Source organism: Rutilus rutilus, assembly GCF_951802725.1.
Source record: "Rutilus rutilus genome assembly, chromosome: 14".
NCBI classification, from domain to species: Eukaryota; Metazoa; Chordata; class Actinopteri; order Cypriniformes; family Leuciscidae; genus Rutilus; species Rutilus rutilus.
In genome coordinates this window covers 23,426,898-23,446,611 of record NC_140219.1, presented here as the reverse complement: position 1 = coordinate 23,446,611, position 19,714 = coordinate 23,426,898, and the positions used below count along the sequence as shown (strand labels likewise).

Here is a 19,714-nt window from a genome sequence, read left to right as displayed (position 1 = left end):
GCATAATCAATGAAATGATATGACTGATGAAATGGACTCTTCTCTTGACTGATAACTCCAACAGACAACAAACTCCTCTAGCCTGACAGCTGTCAGACACCTTCCAGACGCTCAGGGCTGTCAAATCCCCCCAGTGACCTTTCACACTCTTATGGAAGGTGGGCTTGTTGGCTTAAGTAACAATCTTGAAGTCCCACTCTAAATCCTGTCTCTGAGCGTTTGGTTTTCGTTGCATCTGTTGTCCCATTTGTTTTCTTTTTTTGCTCTACTCATAATTAGCACAACCTACGTTTTATCGATCAAGCGTCTAAGAGCATAATATTTTGAATACAGTGTGTTTTCAAAAAGGCATGGTTGGAATCAAACTTTTGCTTTGACCTCAAACATTCAAACAGCATGTGTTTGGTCGATAGCCGGCCAGTCAGCACACAGTTCAATAGACTGATGGGGCCTTGGGGTAATTTCTGATTTGATTGAGAAGTTGTAATAGTCCTTCGAGGGCTTGTCAATTCAGATTTATTAGTTTGCCTTGTAAAAAGTTTATCTTAATATCTACAAGATTTATGTGTTAGATGCGAATCATTTATATGGCAGTTGACTCTTAAACTTGTCTTGAGTAAGAGTCAACTGGTGATCTTTGGGATGTCACTCTGAATTAAATGACTCAATCAATTAAGCAGGCCTAGCTCGATTTATGATAAATAATATTGAGGTTACTCGAAGCTGTCAAAATCCCCAAATCATAGAGAAAGCTTGTGAGTGACTGTAAAACTGCACTTGACATGAGCAGTCAATCAATGAGTCTGATTACAGGGTAATTACCCTAATTGTTTTCATAGATTTGAATGCTCTATTCATATATCTTTATCACCATAAGCTGGCACCAGGCTTACAGTAGGCCGTTCAACTTCTTTTTATCTATCATATTTATTTCATTATTTGACTAATTAGGGTCAAAGATAACCTCAAATATAAAGTCAAAAGACTCTCTAGTACAGTTAAATAATAATAATAAAGAATAATATTTTTGCTAATATTTACAGTGGACCAAGGCCAATTATATAATGCTAGTGTATAATTGTAAATTCAATGTAATGATGGCTAATGAGATGTACATTTGTTAAATCAAACAAGCACTACAAATTTAAACATTAAGGCCTGGTTTCACAGACAGGTCTTAGATTAAGCCAGGATTAAGATTTAGTTCAATTAGGGCATTTGAGTAGCTTTTATAAACGTGCTTTAAAAATAAAAAATAAAAACATTAGTGTGCATCTTGGGACAAAACAATATCAGTGTAAGTGGCTTTCAGTTAAAACAGCTCAAACATACATTTTAGAGTAGGCTTAGGCCTAAGCCTTGTTTGTGAAACCGGCCATAAATGTCTACTATGATTAACAAAGCTGTCTTTAGAATTTGGAGCTGATACTTATGTTTTTGGGCACCATAAAGCCCCAAAATGTTATGTTGTGTTTACTGTATTGTGTATGCAAACTGTATATTAAAGGATGCAAACAAATACATCCTTTGGTGGGTTGTGTGGTCGCTATATATTATATGCACAAAGCTGACATGGACTTTAGACATAAACTAGCATCATAAATGAGTCATAGACACCGCAATGTAGGCAGCAAAAGCAGCTTCACTTGCAGTTAGGAACATGCATCCTTCTTCAGCCACCAACCTGTGTTAAACCCACCTGCACCTCCAACTAATTCAAGTTTCTGCGGTTTTATTTAATCTAGCAATGATTGGGAAGCACAGGGAGCTCAGCACACTGCCCTCGGTCGGTTAGAGATCCTTACTGCATGCGGGGAGGGAGAGCAGTATAGCAGCGCTCTCTGGCTCCTCTCCTCTCATTCTCTAGAAGATGGCGGACTGCGCTTCACTGTTAGATGAGGAGCTCTCTTCATTTGTCTTCAATTACTTGACTGAAAACTCCGGAAGCCAGGTAAGCCACGCACAATTTCTGGTAGAACGGAATCGTGGCTGTTATTCCCCGGGTGTATTTTTGCATGTTACTGTCTGTGGCGCGATACACTTCCATCATTTCATCGATGCTGTCACAGCGTCTCAGCCGGCGTCTGGAGTCCCTGACGTCTGCGCTTCACGTGGAGTTCACAGGAAATAATGCATGCATGCGAAAAGTGTCTTATAGACGAATAATGTACAAATAATCGCTCTTTTTAAGTCTACTTTCGAGGATTAGCGATTAGAGCAAGGTTAATGACTTCACAAGTGTAATGAAACAAGTTCAAGTGTGTTCGACAGTTTGCCAAAAATCACACCAATTTCCCGGTCTCTGTGTGTGTGTGTGTGTGTGTGTGTGTGTGACACGTGGGAGCTCTTAACTTGACTAAGTTTTTTGATGGGATCTTGTAGTTTCAATAACGAAAGCGCATTGATTCCATACGAGTTCATTGTGAGAAATGAAAAGTAAACAGATCAGGAGAACTGTTTTTTTTTTTTTTTTTTTTTTTTGTCTAAAGCATCACGTGTAATTTTTAGTCGGTACAGGTACTAATATTGAGGCAGTTATTACAGGATAAAAATGAATAATTGCACAGTATTCATAACTGACCTGTTTCGCTTGAGCTAAACTGTAAGCTATTAAACAAACGCAGTAGGCTATGTCAGTATAAAGTTGACAAACTAATCCGCGGTAGGATACAACATGTTTAGAAACAGCTGTGATATAGTATATTTGTACAATATAGTGTAGAGATCGGAACTCTTTGCTCATTTGACTTCTGAATTGTTTTCGTAAGCGTTTGCGTAACTGTTACAGAACAAGAGCTTGGTGCCATTTAACAGTCAAACGATCCGGTCATCGTGTGCTAGTAGCCTATGTGCTGTCGATATTAATAAATTAACGCTGTGCATTTTGCACTTTCGTGCTTGTCATGTCAAACAGGCTGTTGTCGCACTGCAAAATGTTTATTTATAGATACAATACACGCAGATACGGGAGTTACAATATAACGCTTAGAATGCTTACTTTGAAACATACGGACACTTTTATGCGTAATTATACGCATAGTGATGTTTAGACATGGATGAGGCATGGAACACAACCATTAATTCATCTTAAATTCTGAAAGCGACACGTGCTGTAAAAGTATGCTATGATTTTTGTATCGCGAATTAAATCGAATTTAATTGTGCATGTTTACAAATCGCGCGTTACGTATACTGTGTGTCAGGTGTCACCGACTCGTTTTCGGACTGCTTAAAACATTTGAACGCTGTGAGAAAGCGCTCGGTGGTGTTTGTCCTTTGTCCTTGTGTCAGCGGGAATAGTGTAAGCGCTGTAAATGTGCTCATTTCGGGTTATTGGTGTGAGCGCGCAGTCTGGCCAGTGTAATAGTACTCCATCCTCGTGACTGGAGTTATAGAACACAGTTACTGCAGTCATGTGCTCGCTCGCCGCCTTTAGACGTAGTAGAATGAGAAAGGGGCGGGACCACTGACGCGCGTCCACGACAGCCACACACTCCCTCCTCCGGGCGTGCACGTGACTGACTGACTGACTGCTGCCGCTGCGCAAAGTGGAGCTGTTCAGATCACGACTAATAATTCACCATCCACACTCTAGGAGGATCTGAAGAGCATAAGCTTCGCACCTTTTTTGATTTATAAACACTATTTGTATTCCTGCAGATAATGATGCATGCAGGAACGTCTTCTAGGGATAAACTAAATTGGATTTACGCTTTATTTTTAATCTTCAAAATTCTCTGTCCAGTAGGCTAGCCTACAATTTATTCCATGTATTGATGTTAAAAGTGTTAAAGACCAGCTCCCACTCTTTCATATAAAAAATATATATAAAAAATCAATAGAGTAGGCTATTATTATTTAAATATAATAATTTAACTTAAATTATTATAATACAATTGAGTAGCTATTTCAGAGAGCCACATATTAATTCGCAATAATGACCAGTTTACCTCATGTTGTCGTGCATATTACATGGTTGCTTAAAATATTGATTTGAAAATATTTATTATGATTAAGAGTGAAGCGGGGTTGCCAGAGACAGCATTCAAATGTGCGCACATATAGGAATAATAGCTCCCAATTTGTATTTTAATGGTACTTCAAATTCATCCAAAATGTATGCAAACAATTGTACATTGTCCAAAATGAAACTTGATGATGCTGATGCTGATAATCTCAAAATGGCCCAATGGCCCAATATCATCCGATTTATCGGCCTGACAGATATGTAGTTCAATAGACCTATATTCTATATGAATTCTATTTATTCTATAATCTATATTAATGCTATGGGAAAAAATACCTTCAGTCCAGTTTGTTTCTCCGCCTCGCTGCATTTTTATATTCTGCTGTTGACATTTACACATTCACTGCAAAAAAATCTGAACATTTTAAGGGTTTGAAATACATTATACTGCACCAGTTCTCATGCAGGCGAGCTCGCAGTTGTCGTGATGTGCGGCACTGCAGTACTATGTGTTCAGCTTCCGTGATATGGGCTGAGTCACCTAACTTGACAGAGTCAGGCAAATGTATTTACACCATGAAATGACTTCCCACATCCAACAGCTTGTGTCAGTCAGCTGTGCCTCCTCTCATTTCCACTCATAATTTTATGCTCATTCGAAATCATAAATATGCAGGGTTGACATGGTCTTTACAGCGAGTTTAGACAATTGGCTCTGTGTCTGCTTGTTTACTGAAACATTTTCTCTATCATTTGCCTTGTCGCTGTGAAGTCGAGCCATAAAATCAAATCAGCGGCAGTGAAATGATGTTTTAGATGTTCTGGTTGGAGTTTGCTGGTTCGAATTCACTTGACATCAGATTTGAAGAAACTGCACATTTTTAGTCTATTCATTTGAAATCCACTGAGAGAGAGAGAGAGTAAAATGAGATACCATAAAACATCACAGGAATATAATTTGATTTGGTTTTTACAGAAAGGCTTTAGCTCTGAATGTGGCTCGATAAATTGGCTGCAGCCTCAAGATCGTCAGTTTATGTTTTGCTCTTTTTCACTCCAATTACTTTATAGCGCTGTCTGTTGCCTTGCTCAGGGCACACTTGTATTTATTAGAAGGGCTGTTTCCTCTCCTGAAGCCCCAGAGGTCCTTCATCTGGCTCCTCCATCTCTCTTTGGGGACGTGAGGAAGTCTGGGAATGCTCTGTAACAGATCAATGTCAATTTTGGACTGAAAGGGGATAGACTGTGGAAAGAAGGGGTCTTGATATCAATGATGTACCCGTACTAATCCATCATCAGCTAAGAGCTCGACTAGCATCAAATGTTAAAAACCCTTTCATTGAGTTGTCTGGTAATATGGGACCATGGATAGGATGTATGCTGTTTAGAATGCTATTTTCTGTAACTATAGTCCTCAGTCTGCTGTAACATAAACTCTCTGTTATAGATTATCCCGAGGACAATCTATAGATGTACATTCACTTTAGTGTGTTCTGTAAATGACGCCTGTGTTCATTACGTTAGCGATTATTTACCGTTCTGCTGTAATATCGTTCCAGACCTGCATGACTGCATTTCTTCTGTGTAACACACAAGGAGAAATTTTGAACAATGTGCTGGTCACTCATTTCCATGAATGGGTCCTGGAGTTTTCGTTACACTTCATGACATTGACCCAGTTCCTGGTCTTTTAGATGTGATGATTGAGTAACTGCCTGAGATAAGATGTTTTTGTTGTGTCATACTCATAGTGCAGTTACGTACATGTTAAAACGTCAGTTCTAGAAGAGAATGCTGTGCAACAGGGCTTTAAGATAAACTGTGATTTGCAACGTTGCGTGAATAAGCATTTGGCAACAGCGTTTGAAGAGTCTCTCAGCAATTAAAAGATAGCCATGTTTGTTACTACAAAAAATCTTTCCTTCAGTCATAAGAGAGCAAAGGCCCTTTCACACCATGCGCAACAACTATAAAGATAACTATAGCAACAACTGTTTTAGCGTACTTCACACCAAGGGAAAATATGACATTGCTGCAGTTAAACTTATTTGCTCATCTCTTAAAATGATGGATTCTGATTGGCTGTCAATGTTTTTATCATTTGTCAGGTGGCTGTTCCTTTGTGTTTTCATTATAACTGTAATAATAATGAAATCTTTATTATTTGGTCAAATTTACACACGTTCGAAACAACTTATAAATGATCAGATTTTTCATTTTTAGATGAACTATCCTTTTTGTAATGGAAGTGGCCGTTTCGTTTTATGCTGTCCACTGTTATCACCTTGGATATGTGTTGGTTAATAGCTCTCATTTTTTAGAGACAGATTAAAGCTTTCACTAGATTTTCATAAGGTATCCTGGAGAAATGCTTCATGCTGGCATTATCATTTTGCTGTTGTTTTATATCAAGGCATTACGATGTAGCATGTTGCACACACGTATTAAAGCTCACGTGTCCTAAATTGACCTCAGCAGAAAAAAGAAGTGGAAGCAACCTTTGTATTCTGGGACATAGTTATCTTAATCTCTGAAGCACTCACATGGCACAGTATAGTGTGAAATGGTTGTTTGGTCTCAATTAAAATTGGTGTAAATCAATGTAGTATGCATGAGTTTAGTAGGGCAACTGCAGGAACCATTTGCATGGTTGCAGGTTGGCCTGTATATTTGCAAGCTAAACAAAGTTGCAGGTGTGTTATTCGAATATCACATCATCCCCCATAAAAATAAAAGCACAGAAAGCTCTTGGTGTTAGATTCAGCCTCTCCTCTGGCGAGTACATTTGAGGATTATATAACGCACTCAGTGTACTTTAGATCGAATGTACCTGACTATAACGTTTTGGATGTTCATTATTCTATGGTTCTGGTCTTTAGATCTTGTAGGTGAAACACACATCCTAATTGGGAGTGATTTGGCTCAATATTTATCAGCCGTTTGACGATATTTGATATTTTTATGAAAATTCTCTGAAATGGGTTAAAAGTTGTTTATGTATTTAAAAAAAAAAAATTTATTAGGAGGATCAAATGAATCAGATTTTTGAATTGATCAATCCTACCAGCTCAAGTCTAATGATATGGTCTTATCAGGGAAACTTACCGGCCAAATAAAAAGGTCATTAAAATCAGTGTGATATTCACAATTTTACTTTTATATTGCCAGTAAAATAATTTCAAATATATGATAGCCTATTTGACCGCTGAGCCCTATTCCAAATATATTTGCATTATATATTTATAATTAGTAATTATACTTCCGAACTAATTTCTGATATCTCAGATTATGCAACAAGTTCATATTCAGCCACATTGTTGTTCTGAAACTGAGTGTTAAGGAAATTTCCACATGTTTTGAGAAGGGAGCGTACCAGGCTTACCATAGCAACATGACATCAGGGGAGGGCAAGCTCAGACTGGCAGGGACTTACAGTGGGCAAATGGGAACATGTGAACTAAAGCATCATAAAATCCAAATCTATGGCGTAACAGCAGGTACACATACCGTACAAACATAGACCTGCTAAAGGTGTGCCCTAGCTTCCAGCCTATACATTTTAAATATGGCATATACTCTGTTTCTTTATGTAGTTTGTGACTTATTATTGTTTGACTTACTTTGGTGGACACTAATTGGTGTTCCTGTTAATTAAAATATGATAATAAATAAGATCTGTTATTAAGCAGCACCTAGTGACACAAGTAAACAAAAGAATAAGCTGGATTATAATAACCCAGGAGAAATCTAGTGCTCTATCTTTAGATCTGTGCTCCACCTATATATTTTAAAGGCTATTTTCAGTTTAGATGCTTGTATTGTGGATTTAAACATAGTCCATACTAGGGATGCACGATATATCTGCCACCATATCAGTATCGGCTGACATATGTTCATTTTAATGTTATCATTATCGGCCCGATAAGAAAATTTGGCTGATATATTAAAGCCGATAAATAATGATCAAATTTCCTTCAGCTGAGACACTTCAGATGTGCACTGTTCGACATGATGGTTTTAAATTGCTTGAAATATGATTTCACAAGTCTGTCATATAGGCTACATAAAATCATAATGAGGACATCATTATAATTGTTTGCTTGGGACATGGTGAGACTTTTGTTTTTGTAATCAGGCTCTCAAAAATGATATAAAATTTGTATTTAGATTTATCGGCCAAAGTATCGGTTATTGGCTTTTCAAATAATACGAATTATCGTATAGGCCGAAATTGTCATATCAGTGCATCCTTAGTCCATACTGTATGACTTGTGTTATACATGTAAATCTTATGAATGAATCCATATGACAGTTTTGTATTAGGCACAGACCGAATTGTGATATAATTACTTTGAATCAAGGATCTTAAATGTAAATGCGAAAACTGCAGTTTAAACTGTTTTGATATTTGCAGTCAAGTTTTAAGCCAAGTCTGGGTCAAGTGTTGTCAGTGATTGCACATCAGGAATCACCCCAGAATCGTATGGACTGAATTGACCCATTTCCTGGTCTGTTAAGTGTACTGTGATGTTTGAGCAACTGTCTGAGATTTTGCTGTGTCATACTGTAGTTACTTGTTTTATGGAATGTTGCAGCAGTTTTTTTTCTAGAAGAGAATCTTGCTCAACAGGACTGTAGGCCTAATACAAACCCATCATGAATTGCAGAATTGCTGTTGTGTGCGTGAATAAGTATTTGACACAACAGCCGTTGGAAAATCTTCTAGCAAAGATCTTTTATTCATCTGTCAGAGATGTCTGAGGAGACTTTGGCTCCAACAACGACAATACACAGTGTTCCAGTACAGAATGTTATTGCTCGGGACAGTAACCACACCAAAAGAGACTATGCATCGATTCTCTCTTGTAATTCAGCGAGCACCTGACTCTCTTACCCTCTCTTACCCTCTCGCATCTCCAAACGTGCACTCTGTGACTACATCCTAATTCAACAATGAACCTTTGATTTGGCAAGCTTTGCCAACATTTGACTGCTGTTCTGGAGATTGTCAGTCTTGGGCAATTTTAACTGACTGTGTTAGTAGTTTGCTCTTGGACTGAATGACCTTTATGCACTGTCCAATTCATTCACCTTTCCATTCTTGTTCTGTAAACTGAATTGAATCTTGAACTGGCTCTAAACCTTCTTCTGATGCCACAGTAATTGTTAGCACTCCTCCCTGTTGTTTCACTGTATTAAAAGAACCTGTACCCAACCTCTGCCACATTCCAGTTTGTTGTGAACGTGTCAAGCGTGGGTGCAAAGACGGTTTTGAAACACTAGCATTCCTTTCGCTAGTGAGGACCTGCAAATGATCGGGTTGTAGACACTCCCAAATAGGTGTCGGAAATGTCTAAATAAGGAAGGAGTGTTATGATGTAATCTGGGAAATACATGTGAAAGCATATTCTTCTTAACAAGTATTTTTGCATTAAAATCCAGTTATATAAATATAAAAAAATTCTTAAAACAAGACAAATTTACTAGAGAAACAACTGTACATAAGGTATTAAACCATTTCAGTGATTTTTATATTAAGTATAAACAAGTGCTGATGTCTTAATATGTGAGGCAGTGTTGCTTCTCAGGTAAAGTTAACTTGTTATAAGAATTTTTAGACATTTATACTGGAAAACAAACCAATACTTTGGTATTGTGTTACTAATTGATTACCACATTTATATGGTACGCTGAGATACTTGGTATTACTATGGTACGATATGTCTAAAATATTGCACTAATGTGGTACTTAGATTAGTGATGTGATGGATGATTTTTAGAGGCCTACCAGATGATTTCCTGAAATGTTGACTTGCAGCATGGATCTCTGATATGAATTATAAGTTCACTCACTAGGCTATATCCACATTTACATGCCCAGTAATACTGTGATTGTCTAAGCAACAATTCAGTGTCCATCTGTGGCTTAGGTAGCCCTTCTCAAACAGAGTGTGCTAAACTGTCTAAGACAAGCTCTGGATACGGTAGTTGTTTATTGCCACAGGGCAAATTTCAGCGATCACTAAAGAAAATTCCAGAGTCAGTTTTATTCTATGTCAAACACTTGAATTTGTCCCACTATACAGAATGTTTTCTCCCTCTTCCATTAGCCCTTTCATGTACTTTTGCAGAACTCTATGTGCTTTTCAGAGTCTCCCCTGATGCAGCGCAGCTGTGTGTGACCCTATTTCTAGACTCTATGCCTGGACGAAAGCAGGAGTAATCTCAATGGGTTACATTAGCATTTTCATTACAGTCATTTGAATATTTGCCTTGCATTTATGATACCACTGCACCAGATTTATCTGTAGGATTTGGTTAGAAGACGTCTAGCAGGATCTAGCCTCTACAGGAGATAAAACCCCATGTCATTTTAGGCCCTAGATGTGAAATATCAGGTGTAAACCAGACCTAGATCTATAAATATGAAGTTTACACATCATGGATGAAGTAGAGTCTCAGTTCTTCTCAGTGAGACCCTCATGAGGAAGACAAAATATGCTGGAGGTTCATTGAGGAAGTTAACCTGCCCATGATGGGTTATTGATTTCTTTGAATGCATTTCCCTCAGGTTATTTCACCCAAAGAAAACAGTTCTTTTTGTGACAGGTCTCTAGTAATGTGTTTTCTTTTTCTCATATGTACTTTCAGTCTTCAGGCTAAGCTGTGTTGAAAACTTTCTGTGGATTTCATGTTGTAAACTTTGTGTTACAGATTGACGCTTTGATCATAATCAAACTACATTACATCTCAGATTTTAATGGAAAACTGCGCTTTTCACTCAAATTCCCAGCTTAAAAGCGGAAATCCGAGTTTTTAAAAGCCCACAGACTCTGGCAGCCAGCATGATGGCGTACAAAAGGCCAGTCACATGACACAGGACAGTTGCCAACTGGTGGTAGCTCATGTAATGCTGCCTACTTAGAAGTCGGGTCATGGATAGGTTGTAGTGATGGTCTTTCATGTGAAGTGTATGGCTTTGTTTTGCTAGTGTCACAACAGAATTGTCTTGCTCTTGGAGTGACCGGAATGTTTTTGGGGGCGTCTCTTATGAAAGAGTCGTCACGATGGGTGAGGCACACTACAGTGTTTCTTTCTTCAAGCCTGGACAAAACTCCAATAAAGCTGGGATTGTTGGGGACCTGCAGTTGTTTCCATTCTTGCCTTCACAGAGTTGCCCACACATCAACACTGGTTGTCTTTACAGACTTAAATACAATACTAAAATAATTCTAATGAGTTTCTGTTTAAAAATATACAAGTATAAAAGTGTAGGTCTAATTGCATAGGCAGGAAGTGTCTGTGTGCAAATTAATGCTAAAAACGCCACTCTGTTTTCCCATTGCAGAGCTCTTGACATGTATAAGTGCATCCTACAATTCCTGACGCCCACTAATTCACAATGACAGAAAGCCTAAAGATGTAAACACCCACTCGCTTCCACAAATACATCAAACCACGGATACTTTGGTCTTAAGGTGACACAGAGCTTTCCCGATTTAAGCGGCACCTTTTGGTGCAGCATCTGTGGCACTGGAGGGGCTGTTTTGCTTTCATTACAGTGTATAACACACATTAATATGTAAAGCCTTATGCAGGGGTTTGGTATCATACACTGCTTTTCTTGCATTAAGAGCAGAGAATATAGAGTTCACTGATATCAGTGGAAGGTGCCTGAGGGAGCCATTAGTAGAATGGCTTGACTGTTAGTGCCAGAGAAGATGCGCCCTAGAGGTCCACCTCAGTTGGGCCCAACCGGAATGTGGGTTATACACAGAGGATGACTAGTCTGTGAGGTGGGACCTACGGTTGGGTGTGGTATTCTGCTGATGAGTGGGGTGATATAGTAAAGAGGTCTTGGAGATGAATTACTCACAGGCCATAGGGCTTTCACAACACGGCACTGCTTTGCAATCGCTCTTATCTCTTATGTGGACACGGGAAAGAGTTCATATTGTTACTAGATGTTCAAACTCAAGCTGTGAGCTGTAAACGGTGTAGAATAGATGCTATGTAAGACCTTTAAATTAAGAAACATGGACATTCAGACGTTGACGCTCGCTGGTGCTCTAATTACCGCAGCGTGAGCAGACGACAGCAGATTTAGGCTTGTGTGGAATAAAACACCCACTGGATGTCCAATCAGGTGAACACGAGGACAGTCAGTCCTTAGACGGAAGGGATGCACCTCACAGCCATCTTGTATTATTTACTGCGAGCTTTAGAGGCCTCTGCAGCTTTCGTTGCAAAGCCTGATCCAGTTTTAACCTGCCTGTCAGAGATTTGCTGCAGTGCTCTTCAAAATGGCAGAATTTTATACAGTTTAATGGCTATAAGAAGTGGGAGATGGACATTTCCCTTTCTCTCCAGGGTCAGGCCAAATTATCATAATTTTTCAAATGCGAGCTTGGGATAAAAAGGGACGTCACAGAATGAGGGGGGCAGATCCATCAAAAAGAACAGGTGTTTCATAGCCCTCAGACTTTTGTCTGGCAGATTATATTTACATGTGTTATGGCTCCTTATAGCAGGATGTAATCTGGCGTGATTGAATTTGAAGGCGCGGATTGAGACAACAGATCAGGGAATTGGTTGTTTGTGGAAACTCAAAAGACCGTCCCCTTTGATCAGACAGCTGTGAAGTTCAAAGTACCCCTGCTCGTACGAAAGAGCACATGTGCTTTTGCACATGATTAGATAGCAGATGCATCGATAGAACATAAAGCTTATCATCAACATCTGATTTTCAAGCCGATTGACACAACATTTCTTAGATTTCAACTTGTCCCTTGAGGCTCTGGAGTTGTTGCTTTGAGAAACAAATGTTCTTTGTCTCTATTTGACTCAATCTGGCACTTATTCCTAATATGGTACTTTGTGAACTCCAAAGTCGTATCACAGCGACCACACAGATCAGTGACATTGCTGTTTCAACAACACTGTTTGACTGTATAAACAAGTTTTCGGCACTGATCTCTTCCCCTCAGGCATTTCCCCCTACTTTTAACACAAACTTAATAGATAGTTTGCTTTTGCAGACAGAAGTGTATTTTTTACTAGATTAATGATTGTACTTAACCTTTAGCCTGTAGTAATGGTCTAAACGGATTTTTAAAAAACTATTTGAGAGTCATTTTGCACCTGTTCAGAGAGGATAACGGCACTGAAGAGGCCAGGTTAGGCAAAGACTAGTGTAATACCTAGCGCTTCTAACCCTGTGAACTGCCAGAGCTTAACCACTAAGCACTGGTTATCTCCTCATATTTGGTTAATCTTCCTTTACAGCATCTATTTTGATTGATTCTTCTTGACCCTTTGCCCACTTTGCAAAGTAAGCCAAATAAGCATGCTTAAAGTCCATCCACTTTGTTTTTATACATTAATTGCATTGCACTGCATTCTATGCTGCGTTCACTTTGCTCCTCTGTGGAAGTGTCGTCTGAGGTAAAGATGGGTTAGGCAGCCCTCCTCCCCTTCCCTTCCCTTCCCTTCCCTTCCCTTCCCCCAGGCGTCCGTGGTGCTGTTAGCCTTAGGGAACGCATCTCTTCGCATTTCTCTTTAATGAAAAGCACCCAAATGTCATCCGCAGCCACTGAAAATAAACGAATGCTGGTTGATCGCCATAGAGAATGGCACAACGGCCTCCTGAAACAGGCAGATTGTCAACCGTCGTGCTTCATTTCATCCGTTATCACTTAGATACAGACACTGCAAGCTGTGGCCAGGAATCATTGTGGCTGGGCTGGGCTGGGATCTTAGGGTTGTAACTCAAGTCGCAAGTGTGTAAATTATGTGTGAATTTGTTTACAAGTTGACCACAAAACCCCTGACCATTGAGGGTCTTAGGGCGAGCAGGCGGAGGGCTGTATTGTGGGCAGGTGGTGATTTACCAGGTTGAGATGATGAGTGCAGTACTAGCAGAGGTGAGTAATGACTTAGCGGCTCGTTGAAGATGTGTCACAGATTCATTCCTCAAGTTGTGTTTGGCTCCCAAGGACATCTCTGGTGATTGTGCTGGCAGAAGCCCAGCTAGACGTCGGCAAGTAGATGGGGGGCTTGTGTTTGAGGGCTTGTCATTTGAGCACACTTTCAATTTAAACTGCGCGCAGTTTCAGGCTCAAATGACACAACAGCACATTGTGATTCATGTTTGCGCCCAGCTAGCATTTAACTAAAGTAAAATAGTGAAAAGATTCAACATTGTTGTTTATAAAAAAAAAACTATGAGAAGTTCCCACACAATGTGTCTTTATATGAATTGTGGTCAGTAATTACAGCTCCAGATAAATAAAAAAAATACCGGTTTAAGCCATGCTAGGATCTTCTAAAATGGCAGTTACAGGTTGTGAAGGATTAACTATGAGTCTGCCATAGTGTGTGAGTGACAGGATTCATTGTGGACAGGTGGTGTGAGTGTGGGCAGAGTCATAGCTTCTGTTGCGTGTCAGCGGACTAGACCTTGACAGGCATAAATAGCATGTGCTCAGGAGGAAAAAAACTGCATCTTTTATGACTTTGTGGCATTCATTGAACATGGTAGCCGCTGGATTTATTGCACACAAAGTATTTAACACTGTTTTTTGACTTTCATATTGCCAAATATTTGAAGTACTAAAAGAATAGTTAATGGAACCGTGAAGAAATCTGAACCGGTTCCTATCCCTACTTTTGTGTCTTGTGTTACAAGTCTGTGTTATCTGCATCATAAGCCTCAAAGCCATCCTTGTATTGTTAGAAAAAAACAGCTGACTTCAGAATTATTGCTTCAGACTTTGAAGATACGGATACGATAGTGGCCAAAGGTCCCTAAGATAACATGAACAAGGGTTAGAAAGTGAAAGCAAATGAATGCTCTGTGCAAACAGTGCTGATTTTTGCATTTTTATTAAAGGATGTGAACCTCCTTAGATGACTGTTGACAGGGCCATCACTTAACTGAGTGAATTACAGCTTGGGAAATGATGAAGTAATGAAGATCACCAGTGGCTTTTTAAGGGAAGGGGTCGTATGGCTGCAAGGGGATAGCGGCAGGCCTCAGATGTCTGGAAGCGCACTTTGTTTAATTAAATGCGTCTGTAATGAAATGACCATTCAGCATTACAACTGTGATGGGTGTTCAATCCAACACAGAGGATATCTTGAGTAATTTGATCATAGCTTAATGTTTTATGCAGTTCATATTTCTACATTTCAGTCATTTATGGTTACGGTAATTACAGAGTCATTTGGTGCATTACCAGCTGCTCTAGTCTAATGCATATTCTGGCCTTAAGTTCTGTTTTCTTCTGTTAAAGGCTATCCATGCACTCTCCATTTCACTGTCCAATTAACATAATTTTTCGGATGTAACAATGTGTTAATATTCATTAAGTGACTTCCAATGGAGTAATTGATAATCATGATTGAGGACGAGATTAAAGAATGGCATCAACAAGGGATTTGTTTTGGCTTATATCCAGAGAAACTGGAAGAGTGGAAGAGGAGATGACGTGTTTGTGAGATCCTCATAAAAGGAATCTGGCCGTACAAGTGCAATAGGTCTTTGGAGAAGAGGAACACTTTCTCAAGGCCTCTCACCAGACGGCAGAAGTACAGGTAATGCAGATCTGGCTGCCGGATGACGGAGCACATAGCGTCCTTGCACTGGGTTTGCCCTCGTTGCTTTGCGAGCATCAGCAGAATTTCGGTAGGTGATGTCCCACTTTGGGCTAGGTGCCCAAAAGGGAATCTGGAGTCACCTCAGGCGACAGCTGTCTGTTAGACACAAGTGCCGCAGATAGCAGCTCACAGACAGCTGCTGTGGTGCAGAAGAGTGAATAGGATTGGAGAAATAAGGAAAAGCGAGAGAGCAAGAGCAGTGAGCTGTGAAAGAACAAACGTGATGCACCTTGTAATGGTGCCGGGATATAGTGAAAAGCTGAGAAGTGGAGGAAAAAATTGTCTATTGAAAGCATCCAGCTTTTGCTTTGGCCTACTTGCTTCGTTGTTTGCTGATGCTCTGATTTCTGTTTCCTTTTAACATTTGCTCTTTTTGCAATTCCCTCTGCCCCTCACTCCCTTGTACTTCTGCCTCACGCAGCTCTCGCTTCAGTCACGTGAACTGTACGTGGGGCGGGTAAGGACACAAGCGCCTTTAGCCTTTTTTATTCTCTCACAGTGACACCAAAGCAGCTGAATCGAGGGGCCTGGTAAGATGCAAAGGCAGGAACTGATCACTAAAGGAATTAATCAGTCATTCTACAAATCAGTTGGTCAGATGGCAGTTGAAGCACTTGTACCCCTGTAGTCACTTCCTCCATCTGTGACAGAAAAGCTGCAGAGAAATTGCCCGAATAGTAGCTGTGTCCCAATTCAGGGGCTGCATCCTTTGAAGGCCGCTTCCTTCGAAGTGCGCTGCCGACGTGGCCTTCAGAGGTCGCACCGAGACTCGTTTAAAGGGGAAAGTATAGCCGATTGGGTCACCGCGGCACGACGAAGGCTGTCCCAATTCGAAGGTCCTTCGAAGTCTCCTTTAAAATGCGGCACGCAAATGCGTCCTTCTTTTCCCGTGAATGCAGGATACATCAGAAGGATCCTTCGCAGCCTTGCCTACCCCAGAATTCATTAGAACAATTTATTTTGTATCAAATGTACAAATTAATTGACATGACAAAAATAAATGTACAGAATAATTTCTTTATTACATTTACAAGTTATAACTTGCATTACAAAAATAAACAATGCACGGAAATTATTTTTTGTTTCATTTACAAATTATAACTTACAAAAACAATTCTGTATACTTTTTAATTTTGTTTAAAAATTAAATTGTTTAATTGTTTAATTTACACATTTTAATTCACATAACCAAAAGTTTATTTCTCTACCAATCTGTCAAGAAAAGAAAACAATCTGTCCATTCTCCCTCTGCTCTGTCTCTCTGAAACTTCATGTCCTCCCTAAATATCTCGATCAGCTCCTCCTCTCGGTCTCGGTTCTTTTGGCTGCTGCTGTTCCTCGTTCTATCCTTTGCGGCCTTATATCACACTTACGGGGATGGAAATCAACCCGCAGAATTTTTTTTCCAGAAAAGTAGCCCAATTCCGCGGGAAAACCTCAGACTTGGCTACGCTGACGGTAGGCCGCATTGGGAGGATCCTTCCACTTGGGGCGGCCTTCATCTCGCCTCTGTGACGCAATCGGCTTTCGGAAGATGCAGCCCCTGAATTGGGACACAGCTACTGTTTCACTTAGTAGCGTGTACTCGACAGCACTCAAATGATGTGAAGTGTGATCACTGCTCTGTGACAGCTAGGTATTTTTAGTTTGTTTTATAACCTGTGTGACATAACCTTTATTTTTCATGTAACAGGCCTTGCACTTTTGGAATAGGTAGACTTTTTTCATATGTAAAAGCCAATTACGGTATCTGTTGTGAATTGAATGTTGAAGGACTGAATGGGTTGATATTAATCACCTCCAAGAACCATTGTGGATTTGTTTGTAAATCTGTTACCAGGCTTGGCCTTGTCCCACTTCAGTTTCTCAGCAACAAGTTTAGGTAGCTAAACACACCAAACCTTATTGAATTACTAAGAGACAATGAATGGGTCAGAGCATTTTGGCACGATGAGCAAATCTCATAGTCAGTACATCATCATACTACAACATGGCAAAGCCGTCCAAACTGAAAAGCTACCAAGGAAGTTCAAAGACCACAGTCAAAGCCAATTAAACGTTTTTTTCCTTTTACATTTGGTGGCCTTTGAGTGCTTGCTCCCTGACTTCACTGATGTTAGATCCTCGAAGATGAACAAGTTCCCTGTGTGTTTTCATGTTTCTTATCACAGCAGCACAACAAAAGCTATGGAGGATTCTGGGGGAGAAAGTGAGGCCATGGATTACACAGTACAAACTAGCCTGTGCTGATTTAAAGCTCTTTGTTTTCCGTTTGAGAACACAGCCTGAGATCAGCTGAGCATTAGGAGCTATTAAAGGCTTTTATTATGTGGCTCAAGTGGTGCACAATACATTGTAGATTGTGCTGTTTGAAATAAAACTTGCATTCAGTGCCTGCTCTTCTAGTCTTTGTTATTAATGTGTACTGCCAGAGGAGGAAATCACATTAATCTGATACTGCCAAAGCTGGACTTTAAGATGTGGTTGGTGGGGTTTTACACTTAAAGTCAGGTATTGTTACCCTAATACTGGAATTTTTCTCCTTTCTGTGCCAACAGATTTGGCGAGATCTGTTACTCATGTCATCCCAAGCTAGAGATCTTGATATTTGCACCAATAAGACCTGACCTTATCCAGGAGGAATGCTGAGACTAACACTGCGGGTTGTCAAGGGATATTGAGTACAAATCCGATGTACTCGCACTCACACTGAGGAAAAAGTGCAGGTGGCAGACGGGCAGTCTGGCTTCAGAATGAGACCTGGCATCTTTTGATAGACTAACAAACACCTAAAGCATTTAGCACATGAATCAGAGACTGAGGAACTCTAAAATTATACTCATTAACATAGTGTGTCGTTGATATGTATATCCAGAAGATTTGGGTTTCCTGATTTGAAACAAATCTGGTCACTAAAGGATCTATTTGGAAACAAGGAAGATAACATGAACTGCACAATGCTACACAAATGTCCCTAGAAATGTGTTGGGAAGGTTTGTCTTGGTGGGCTGCCAAAAGGGGAATTAATAACAATTTGTCAAAGGGAGCAATTTATTCACTCGGAATTAGTGTGGCTTTGAACAGTCATGGTTGAGTGCACATAGTGTAAATGCATGATGGGGCCTCAGACCTTGCGCTACTCACATAGCCGCTCTTCCAAAAATTTGTTTCAAGGAATTAAAAGAAACAATATTGATACACTTCATATACAGGACAAAAAAAAAAGAAAAAAAAGAAGCTTTTCTCTGGTGTTTCCATCATAAGATGTTGGACACGTCATAGTATATTTTCAGGCTAATTTTAGCAATCACAAACATTCAATACCTGTTTAGAAATGTTTCCATAACTCTTGTCTTCAGGAAAGTAAACAATGAAAGAGATGAAATTGCTCCCCTGAACCTCTCCAGGCCAGAACTGTCAGAACTGTTATCCTGTGTAGTACAGTATAGGGTTTGGAAAGCTTTTGGGAAACCGATTAACCTTGGACCACCAAATGGGTGTGGATAGTGAAATTGCCAGTACACCTTGTAAGAATGCATCTAAATCAAGGAAGGAGCCAGTGGTATTTCTATGGTATGATTCCAAGCGCTGCAGCCAATCTGTCACAACCTTGAGTCCCCCCTCTGTTTGGGGGTTGAGCATAGCACATGTGTTATGCTGGTGTAATGTCCTTGACATGAAAGCTCCCTCACATTATCACAGAGGGAACTGAAGTGGAAGAATCACCCCACCATAATTACCATTAATAACCATTAATGCATAAAGTCCGAATGCAGCACCGCTAAACCTTTCCACCAGTTAAACACCTGCAATGATGTGAGCATCACTATCGGTTAGTTGGCAAGTGGTAAGCTCTGTTCAATTTTTTCATCACTATTTAATATTTGCTCAGATTCTGAGACGAGCAGCACGTAAAGGCCAGGAGACAACACACTTAGCTTACAATTCATGTCAGAACATCGCACAGTAACAAACTCTGCTTGCTGCTAAAGCAATGGCTTAAAGATGAGGGCTGGCAGATGGCTTTGCCTTCTGTTTGAGCATTAGGAATTCAGGGTGAGTCATCTTCCCGCTTCAGAGCTCACCCAG

The 19,714-nt window shown here is 39.9% G+C and overlaps 1 protein-coding gene across 2 annotated transcripts in view; it reads left to right on the top strand.

The window, feature by feature from the left end:
- The first annotated feature begins 1,803 nt into the window (after positions 1-1,803).
- ppargc1b (peroxisome proliferator-activated receptor gamma, coactivator 1 beta) overlaps positions 1,804-19,714 on the top strand; it is a 42,132-nt gene continuing 24,221 nt past the window's right edge. Inside the window, exon 1 of one of the 2 annotated variants that reach the window (XM_084429691.1) lies at positions 1,804-1,951. In XM_084429691.1, coding sequence (XP_084285817.1) covers positions 1,871-1,951 — 81 coding nt within the window. In that variant the 5' untranslated portion in view covers positions 1,804-1,870. Of the gene's footprint in view, positions 1,952-13,833; positions 13,891-19,714 lie in introns of those variants that run through there. The other variant, XM_084429692.1, reaches the window with a different exon arrangement.